Source organism: the organism of the source record quoted next, unplaced genomic scaffold, assembly GCF_019419815.1.
Source record: "Pyrus x bretschneideri cultivar Hongxiangsu unplaced genomic scaffold, Pyrus_bretschneideri_v1 Contig265, whole genome shotgun sequence".
NCBI classification, from domain to species: domain Eukaryota; kingdom Viridiplantae; phylum Streptophyta; class Magnoliopsida; order Rosales; family Rosaceae; genus Pyrus; species Pyrus x bretschneideri.
In genome coordinates, this window is record NW_025999574.1 from 813405 (window position 1) to 823591 (window position 10187).

At 34.5% G+C, this 10187-nt stretch overlaps 2 protein-coding genes across 6 annotated transcripts; both read right to left on the reverse strand.

Moving 5' to 3' along the window:
- Positions 1 to 571: 571 nt before the first annotated feature.
- Positions 572 to 2373, reverse strand: LOC103944987. 2 transcript variants are annotated; one of them, XM_048587396.1, is made up of 3 exons: positions 2073 to 2373; positions 968 to 1324; positions 572 to 868 (listed from the first exon to the last, which is right to left on the reverse strand). In XM_048587396.1, exons 2-3 carry the CDS (start codon positions 1274 to 1276, stop codon positions 716 to 718), a joined length of 462 nt encoding a protein of 153 aa, XP_048443353.1. In that variant the 5' UTR covers positions 1277 to 1324; positions 2073 to 2373; the 3' UTR covers positions 572 to 715. The 2 variants fall into 2 exon arrangements, 1 of the variants encoding a protein (XP_048443353.1); XR_007259582.1 differs by lacking the exon at positions 572 to 868 and having other exon boundaries at positions 1276 to 1459.
- Positions 2374 to 6093: 3720 nt separating this feature from the next.
- Positions 6094 to 9869, reverse strand: LOC103944986 (60S ribosomal protein L3-2). 4 transcript variants are annotated; one of them, XM_009355486.3, is made up of 6 exons: positions 9754 to 9869; positions 8642 to 8746; positions 8033 to 8143; positions 7235 to 7539; positions 6674 to 7083; positions 6094 to 6551 (listed from the first exon to the last, which is right to left on the reverse strand). In XM_009355486.3, exons 2-6 carry the CDS (start codon positions 8724 to 8726, stop codon positions 6293 to 6295), a joined length of 1170 nt encoding a protein of 389 aa, XP_009353761.2. In that variant the 5' UTR covers positions 8727 to 8746; positions 9754 to 9869; the 3' UTR covers positions 6094 to 6292. The 4 variants fall into 4 exon arrangements, with proteins under 4 accessions (XP_009353761.2, XP_048443355.1, XP_048443354.1 ...); XM_048587398.1 differs by having other exon boundaries at positions 8642 to 8773; positions 9754 to 9856; XM_048587397.1 differs by having other exon boundaries at positions 8642 to 8754; positions 9754 to 9848.
- Between the last annotated feature and the right edge of the window lie 318 nt (positions 9870 to 10187).

Here is a 10187-nt window from a genome sequence, read left to right on the forward strand (position 1 = left end):
TGATATTTAGAAAAGTAATTTGATGCAATTTTGGTCAAAAGGTTCTCTGAAATTGGCATTGGCTTCTTGTGGTTAGTAATTGTAATTTCACTTAGGATGAACACCACGTCTTAAGGATTGCATGATTTTTTAAAAGGTTTTCATAAAACTTAATGAGTCTTTCATGTTTATATTTGATCCGAACGTCCAAACGAGTTCCACGTTAGATATACGTTCTATATTGGAGGTTCCAAGTAGAATATATTTAGGAAAACCTAACCTTCAAAATATGCATGGGTAGTTCATATATAATTGGAAGAACTACATAGGATTGTTAAGGTGACAGCTGAACCTAGGACTTTTACAAATTGATTTTCTTTAAATTGGTTTATAGTTGATGTATTTAATTGTTTTTAATTTAAATTCGTTTTTATTATTTTAAATCTCAAAATTTATATTTTCCAAACTTTGTTTTAAATAATTAATTAAGAGTTGGTTTTAAACACAAATTATTCATCAATCCTTGTGGAAAACAATCATGCTTGAGCCGTTTATACTACAACTACTACCTTGTACTCTTGCAAGTATTTTCAAGTGCTTTTATCTCTACTTTTGATAGCGGTAAAATCCCTGTCAATGGACAATAGGTTATTCGCAGGCAGGAAATTGATATACAAACAGCCTCTCTCGGTAGTTATAACATAACGCCGCAGTGAAAGTATCATCTACAATCATCCTAACGAGGAAGTACAAATTTATTATGTTCATGGGAAGGCCAATAAATCCCTTCCCTGGAGCAGCTCGGCAGAGGAGCTGGTTGTGCAATATAGGTCGGACACTGCTCTCCCGGCATCACTACTGAGAAATCTGGCGCATATGATGTTGAAACCTGTGACATCGATGAACAAATTATGATCGGCTAGCTCAAACAAGTACATGTAATCGCCTTCTTTCGAGAACAATATATACCAAGTAGAAACAAACTTACTGTTTGTGGAATAATTCTTCCATGCTTGTCAAAATGTCCGGACTCGGGAGAAGCATGATGAGTGAGAGCTTGAGGCGTGGAAAAGGAATTAGGACTTGGCTTAAATAAATGTTCAAAGATAGCCATGATAAGAAACATGGAAATCAAGATAGCCGTGGCTACAAAACCGTAAGAAATGGCACTCATGCTCGATGTCCCGGAGCCTTTCCATTGCACCTGTCGATCAATTCCTGATTGAGAAGAAGAAGGGTCTGAACTTGTGTAGTATATGTTCCATGGCTTTGGTCTTTCAGAACCAGTCTCGTTCATAGTCTCCAGTCACTAGGCTTTTGCCTTCCTCTCCCCTCTACAAAGCAGCTGATTTCGGGTATTTGGTGTGGATAAGCTACGAACTAATTAACGAGAGTAATCGAATGTATGCTTATTGCAGCTAATATTTCTTCATCTGTATGTTTGTATTTGCACATACATTTTGAACACTTCAACCTCAAGCTGAAAAGGAACACATGAAAACCAATACTCTGCTGAAATCAACATGATAAACAAAAACCAGAAAAATGGAAACAAATTCCATAATCAGCAACTTAAATGTATCTGCCACTCAATTTAAGTTGCATAATACAGGAGACATAAAGGATTTCTTCTGTTGAAAATTCAAAACCAAACAAGTACTTGGAGCGATAATCTATACTAAATTTATCTAAAATTACGGCGTGAGGAATTTGGAGTTGCAAGCAGAGGGGGGAGCGAATTGCTCAAGCCAACTTGGATACGCCCAAGTCTGCAGCAAAAGAAACAGCTTACTGCATTGAAATTGGGGGCAACATTTATGCATTTTCAGGTTGCAGCATTGGGTTTTTGGTCAAGTACTCTAATTCATTTAACTAATCACGTTACAGAAAATGCACAAAACAACATAATCACTGAATTAAGTTAAATGGACTGAATTAATGAATCCTGCTTGTATAAAAAATCACTTCAACAACATTTTCAACAGACCTAAAAGTTCCAATGGAATCAACCGAAAGAGTAAAGATTTTTCGGACAATATTAGGAACATAATCAGCAGTGCAATGACATAAAATCTAGATGTTTAACGACTAACCTGGTCTTAGAAGCAGTAAATCCATTGTTTCTGCTCCACAGATACAGCAGCAACCGTGATCATCGTCTCCGATCCGATAGCTTAACTAGCTGCCACAGAAGAACAAGTTACCCACACACACACTTCTGATTGTATTATTTAGAAGAAAACAGCTCTCACCCTGCTATATAGCTTTATAATATCCTCCAATGCCACAGAAAATGTAAAGACAAAGTTATATGATAATCCCTTTGCCTTTGGCAATTGGTAGTACATCTTTTCATGTTTTTCTTCATGATCTTTGATGCCTAGCTTAATGGATACTATACCTTGTCTGAAGAAGCAAACTTAAAGAAATCAAAAGAATGGGCCTCCCTGTCTGTCTAGCCAAAAACAACGCTCCCTTTGGTGCTTTTTAAAAGTTGACGACTTTTTTTAAGTGCTAAACTTCATTTAATTAGGGTAATGAAATATGGACACAACCAAGTTAGCTATATTACCATTGCACCAAGTTTAATTTCTTTTCCTCGTAGCTTAATTTAGACTAGAATATCATTAGCATACAAAAAAAAAATACTTGGCTTCTTACATGTGAGAAGTCGTTCATTCTTGAATGATTATGTGATATCGTTTCATCGTACAATCGTCATAATCGAAACCATTTATTCTCTTTATCATCTAAAGATCATCTCTAGAAGAAAAAAAATCATTCATTTTGAATTCTGTTTAGCTAGTCATATGTGTTAAACAAATCGACGATTATGTAAATAAATCTCTAAATCAATTTGTTTGATTCTTATGGATGACTAAATAGTCTCTAAATCAAATGAATTTTCTAAAGATGATTTTTAGATGACGATGAAAAAGAGACTGAATGATTGTAAGGGAAAAAACAATGACTTTTTAACGTAAGGAGTCAAACACTGTTCTAAAAAAGTTCACTTAGGTCACAATTTGCATTTCTAAACCTACTCATTAACCCACATGAATCCATCTGCCCTTTGGTGGAAATTAGCACTAAGTTATGATTTCTTAGCCATTCTTGGCATAATTTACTACATTTTCTTTACATAAATTACCAATGAGTAAAAGATTATATGCATCAAGTGCTTAACCAACATGCACAAACATGATCATTCCAAGTTTATAACTATAAAAACAACAATTAACCTTTATTCCATTAAGTATGGTCGACTATAAGAATTATAGAACACAACTACGCTATGTTTTGCGTCAAATCTTTCGTTAATTTCAACTACTCCATATCTTCCAAGTTTATAATTATAATCTAGAAAGGAAAAAAAATAGAGTTGGGAAACTACTCAATTTGTGGAACCTAATTTTAAACTTTTGGGTTAAACGTCACAAAGATTTCAAATCCAACATTAGCATTGGAGTGTAATCATGGAAAGGTGAACAATATCTCACATAATCTCCAATAATTACCCACTAAATAAAAAGAAAGAGCAAAAAAATAAAGACATAAGAAAGAAAAAGCTGCTAAAGATTATTAAAACGAACTAAAGGCTGCTGCAGGTGCAAGGTGTGTAATAAATTTTAATATGAAAATACCAAAAAATTTAAATTTAAATGAAAAAATTAAGGTGGGAAATCTAGAGAGAGAGAGAGAGAGAGAGATATAGAATCAATCATAGCTGTGCTGTACCAGCAGTTGAGGAAGTATTGAAATCTACTTCGGATCATTCAAAATGTATAGATCGAGAAATTCTAGTCACTTAATTTTAATTTTAAAAATAGTTAATTTTAATATTCCATTTCATAAAAATTAAAAAACTTGTATAATTCAAATCTTCTTTCTCTAAAACGGTTCAGATATCTCAATCTCTAAATTCCGAACATGGAAATTTGTTGTGGATTTTATTCCAACGAGAAAGGAATGATTCAAGAGAAGAAAGAAAATGGGGCAATAGGGGTAGCAAAAGCAATTAGCATGCATAAAAAACCAAAGCTACAAAAAGGAGGAGGTGACATGTAGACCACATCAAATTGTTCTTCATAGACATATTTTTATAAATAAAAGATGCCCTTTTGAGACTTTTGTCAGAATCACTAGAGCCAATTACCTGAATTCTTTACAACGAAAAACCCACCAAAACTCAAAGCAAAGTTTTAAAGTAAAGGACCATGTTGACTCACAAAGCAGAGCCTTGTAGCGTGGTCTTAAGAATAAAAATATAATATTTCATTGGACCATAGAATTTATTATCAAAATCTTGAATTCTGATTAGACACGAGTAAGATACAAAAACTAAAGAAGAGTGATTTTCGCATGCGGTTTTCTTATTTTTTAGACATTTCACAAGCCGATTTACACAAAAAGGGGGAATTTTTTAAAAAACAAATCAAGCATATGGTCTAATATCTTAATAGATAGAGTGTTGGATTTCTAAATATGCCAAATTCAGAACTCTTTCCTTTTCTAAATTATTATAATAATTTCGTATTCATTCGGCTTCTTTTTAATAATAAATTTAAAATAATAATAATAATAAATTGCTGAGAAAAATGAGGAAGAGAGGGGCAGCCTTGGCCATTGAGTACAAGCCTTTTGTCAACAAGGCCATCACCATGTCTGAGACTGATGTGAAAGCCTATCTAAACTAGTACTCTTTCATATTTTTAATATTTTTACACCTTAAATTTAAAAAAAATAAAAAATAAAAACAAAAACAACAACCGCAACATTACTCTTTCATATTTTTAATATTTTTACACCTTAAATTCAAATTAAAAAAAAAAAAAAAAAAAACAACAACAACAACAACAACATTACTAAAGTTTTCAGAGCACATGTATCTTATGCCAATAACTGTTGTCAAATAATGAATTTAGACTGTAACTCAATATCTTATGTTCTCGACACTTCAAAAAGAGGACATTTTCACTTAATCTCTTATTAGCAAATATTTTCTTTTTATTTAAGGCTTGCCATCAGGTGAAAACACTATATAGTACACAATCAAAAGATAAATACTTAATTCGGATTAGCGACCTACTTCTAACCACACTAATATTATCTCTCTCCTTCGTGACCTCCGACAACGACGCCATTCTCATTGTTCAACATGGTCTCACCGTCTGACTCTGACTGCTGTCTTTGTTTTGGATTTGGTTTTGGCACCCCTCAAGGACAAATATGTACTACCAGTTTTTACCATTTCACATGCTATATTTTGCCTTTTTTATTAGAAAAATTAATGAAAATAATTTGAAAATTTTGAATTTTAACTATAAGAACAAAATAAAAGGTAAAGTAAATAGTAACATTATTGATTTTTTAATATGAAAATATAATTTTTCGTTAAAATATACAATACCGAAAACTTTTATTTAAAGTTTCCTTTTTTATTTATTTATTTTTTTTCCGGGTCAACAAATACGTATGTGGGCTGTGATAAAACATCAACCCAAAACTTTCTACAAACGTGTGGGTCCCTTTCACAATAATAATCATGGCTAAATCGATTTTAACAATTTTCTATTAACGTATTTGAAGAACTTGAAAATTTACCAATTCGGATCAAGAGATTAATATAATTAACAATGGAGCGGTGTCTGGGTGGATAAGCAAAAAAAATCGCCAAAAGTATTTACTCGTCTGGAAGTATTAAAAGCCCTTTTGTTAAAAGCCCTTTTATTAAAACCCAAAACTTTATACAAATGTACGGGTCCCTTTCACAATAATAATCAAATGGCTAATCGATTTTAACAATTTTCTATTAGCGCATGATGCATCTGAAGAACTTGAAAATTTACCAATTCGAATCATGAGATTAATATCATTAACAATAGAGCGGTGTCTGGGTGGATAAGCACAAAAAATCGTCCAAAGTATTTACTCGTTTGGAAGTAGTAAAAGCCCTATTGTTAAAAGTGCTTTTCGCAGAAACAAATTAAGTATTTTTTCAAAAATTCTTCTGCATTATTACTAATAAGAATTAATCCAAAACACTCTCATCGAAATCGCCCTTCAAATCTTCTTGTGCAATAAGCTTGAACAGGAATAGAAGGAATCACGAGCTAACGCGATAGAAACAGCCAAACGATCACTTCCCGGGATTAATTAAACGGGAAAACAACGAGAGAATCCAATAAACTGTCACCACAAAACTGGAAGCAGGCAAAACTTGCAATCCAAACCAGAAACATAAAAATGTCTGAATCACTAGTAATAAATGAAAGAAAATGGGGATTACTGTGGATCGATCACGATTGCCAGATTAAGCCTTGAGCCGCCCGTAGTACCTCGCCTTCTCTTGGGTAGTCTGGAAGCGACCGTGGCCAAATTTGGACGATGTATCAATGAACTTGAGCTTAATATCCTCCAGAGCAACCCTGGATGTTTGCTTCAGAAGCGTCTGCCTCAAAGTAACAACGCGCTTTTTAGGACCCACGCAGCAGCCTTTCATTAGAAGGTAATCCTGTTTCACTTCACCGTAGTGTGGGAAGCCTCCCATCGGGGTAATATCCTTCTCAGTCCTGAACATAAAAACATTTTAATATCATCAGTAAAAGTTCAAGTTTAAGCCAAGTAAACCAATGATGCAAATTCGATCCCAGTGAAGTCAAACGAAGAAGAAAACAAAGGAAGAGGCACCAACCTGTCAAACTCAGTCATTGCAGAGTGCGACTCTTGATCAGCCTTTCCGAGCTTGTAAATCTTCTTGTTCATCTCAGTACGATGATGGTAACCATTCTGCCCAGCCCTGGCAACAGTAAACGACACCCTAGCTGGATGCCAGGCACCAATACAGGCTACTTTACGTAGACCACGATGGGTCTTACGTGGAAGACGGGTGACGCCCCATCGAGTCACCACACCCTCATAACCCTTCCCCTTAGTAACCCCAATAATGTCAATCATCTCATCTTTCTGGAAAACAGCATCAACAGGAACCTGCTTCTCAAACATGCTATAAGCATAGTCAACCTTCTTTGCAATGTCCCCACCATTCACTTGAATCTCCATCAGATGGGCTTTCTTCTGCTTCAATCCCTTCATTTTCCTAATCTGCAAAAGATAAGCCAAAAAAAGATTAAATTCTATATAAAAGTTCAGCAATAGAACATCGGAATGGCAGCAAACAGGGTAACTGTTTTACTTAACACTCCAGTAATCACATACTTTTTTTCTGTTCAGAAAACAAACCAAAATCATTTACCTGGGTGTGGGCTAAAACACGAATCACAGTGCAATATTTCTTCATTTTCTCCAACTGAGCCTGGATGTCTTTTTTCCGATCTTCGCTCTCATACTTTTTTGAGTACTTGCTGAATGCTTTCTTTTTTGACTTGCACCAGTTCTTGTAGAATCTCCTCTTCACCTCCTCACTCAGATGCTGGGCCCAAACTGTGTCCAAGGAACGAAGACCACGGGGTGTCTTCACATAACCAACAACACCAACCACCACCATTGGTGGTGTTTCAATAACTGTAACTGCTTCACATGTTTCTTTCTTGTGTAGCTCTGCAGGGAAATATTAATTTCAGAACATAATACGGGTACAGATAATATATAATTAGACCAAGCACAAAGAACAAGCCACAAAGCAATACTACTACACTTACGTAATCGGAAGAACAGGTTACAACACTCTTTTAAGACAAGTCAATAACAGGATACTACAATTCAATAGAAATGGGAACTAACATAGAATAATAGAAAATAGATCCCTCGTAACTTTCTACTTCAAAAACTTCAGAACACTGATCAATAAAAACCGCGTAAACCTTAATTCAAGAAAACATCAAGAAAATCAGCACAAGCATTGTTCTGGTACATACAAAACATCATAGTATTCTATAGAATTTACAATGCAAATACAAAATTTTGCTGAAAAATGTCATCAATGTAATTCTCCTAATTTTTATCTTATATTTCTATTAATTTTTTTATCACAAAGTTTTCCTCAAAGTAAAGAGTTTCCTAAAAAACAAGCCAAAACAATAGACCAACTCACTTGACCCGGGTTTTTCAACATCTCTCACAATATGGGTCATTCCAGCTTTGTATCCCAGGAAAGCAGTCAATCTGGGAGTTTTTGTTGGATCATCTTTAGGAAAGGCCTTCACTGCATAAACAAAATCATGTAAGCCAGATTTTCCAATGAGAAAACAACCCTAAAGTTAGATTAAACAGTTTCATAAAGAACAGTAACAGAAAAAAATAGTCTTAAGATATAAATACAAATGTTGCTGCTACAAACTAAGTGGATAAAATATACATATAGCATTCCATCGTGGATATACACTGAGAAACCAACAACTTGTATGAGAAATATTAGATATGATATAAAATGAGATGAAACACGCACATCTGTACCAACTAAGCATTCTCATTCCTATATAACTGAACCAATGGCTAAAATACAGGTCCACAAGTCACATGCAACTTATAATGCTCCTTCACAATAGTAACGCACACATGAGATAAAAAGCCAGTGCATTTCGTTGGAAAAAAAATCAGGAGCAAGTTCAACCAAACATGAGTCAATATATCATTGAATTGCAACTTTCAAAGAAACACAGACTACTAAATAGCACGTTAAAACTGAAAACAAAGAATAAACCTTTTCCTCTGTGGCGGGCTGCTCTTTTCCTTGGAAGAAACCCCAAAGAGCCATGTCTTGGGTGTTCAAACTTACGATGAGACATGCTTCCTTCTCAAACTAGGTCTACAAAGCTCCAAAACCTCAGATTTTCTTACAATTACTCAAATAAATTCAATCATGTATCTCAAACAATAATAACACGGTCAGGTAAAATAATGAAACAAATTATTTTCACACATTGATAAAGAAAAACAATACAGCATCGACATAAAATTAAACTAAAAAAATGATTTTACCAAACGCCAAAAACTAATCATTGTGGTATTACTATCAAAAAATCCAAAAATTGATAACAAAAGATCTTAAAACTGTAAAAAAAAATAAAAAATTAAATCCTTCCAAATAAAACCATTTGATATAAATTGAATCTCCAAAATGTATGAAAATTAAAATAAAATTAAATATAAAAAAAATTGCTGGCAAGAAACCATTGCACTGTTACAACTTCAAGGTCCAAAAATTAGTTGTAAAAGATCCTAAAACTGTAAAATCAATTGAAAATAAACTGGAATCACCAAAACGTACGAAAACAATTGAAATCTCAAACGAGACGCCCGTAAACCGAAAACAAGGTAGAATACAACCACATTCTCCAATCGGCGACACCAAATGCTCCCAACAACCAAAGGCCTATGGCACAAAAATGGTGCCAATTCTCGGGCTCCTCGGTATTTCTTTCCAAAACCCCAATTAGGGTTTTGGCAAAACCAGAGCCCTTTTGAGACCCCAGCCTTGATTACTCACAATGTTCTCATGGGAAGCAATTCGGTTTCGCCAACAGAGGAAGTTGGTAGTATCAAACATGTCCACAGTGATCAGGGCAACAAGTACAAATTAAAATCACAACAAATACAAACGGAAATTCTATGAAAACCCTATAAATCTAACAGTCCTATATTACAAAATACAAAAATCATAAAGCGATTTCATTTTATCGATCCAAAATTAAACTTTCGATTCAAATTTCCATGAATTATGGGCATTGGTAGAACTACAAATTAAAGAAGACAAAAAATTTCCATGAATTATATGAAAGACCTAAAATTTTCAGAGAAATTGAACGATGCTACCTGCGAAGCGAGAGGAAGAGAGGGAAATTGTAAGAAGCAAGAGGCGCAACCAGCAATGGATTTTCTTCGGTGAGACTGACTGAGCGAACCCTAGCTATGCTAATAATGTCTTACAGTGCTTTTAAAGTGGAACCCACGGCTACGATTAACTTGTCAAAATGATAAAATGATAACATGGATTGTCATCCGTTAGATTTAGGGCACAATTCAGTTGGGGTTACGTTGGGCCTTGTGTACGAGGCCAGTGACTATCAGGTTCGGTCCAACAGAAGTTGGACAAAGGGCTTACATTAAACTTGGAAAATTTGTTAGGTCTGGGACCTGGGTCGACTAGCCCAAGAATGAGCTAATTTGGAACCATTTTCAGGTAAAAACGAGTGTAGTAGAGCTTGTTTGGATGTGTTTTTAAAATCTAAGTGCTTTTAAAAAAGCAA

Excerpts from the sequence above, each read along its gene's own strand:
- LOC103944986 (XM_009355486.3), bottom strand. The coding sequence starts at position 8,726 with ATGTCTCATCGTAAGTTTGAACACCCAAGACATGGCTCTTTGGGGTTT. Across the intron at positions 7,540-8,032 it reads TGTTGAAAAACCCGGGTCAA|AGCTACACAAGAAAGAAACA; the intron begins GTGAGTTGGTCT and ends ATTTCCCTGCAG. Across the intron at positions 7,084-7,234 it reads GTGTTTTAGCCCACACCCAG|ATTAGGAAAATGAAGGGATT; the intron begins GTAAATGATTTT and ends TATCTTTTGCAG.
- LOC103944987 (XM_048587396.1), bottom strand. The coding sequence starts at position 1,276 with ATGAACGAGACTGGTTCTGAAAGACCAAAGCCATGGAACATATACTAC. Across the intron at positions 869-967 it reads GAAGAATTATTCCACAAACA|GTTTCAACATCATATGCGCC; the intron begins GTAAGTTTGTTT and ends TCGATGTCACAG.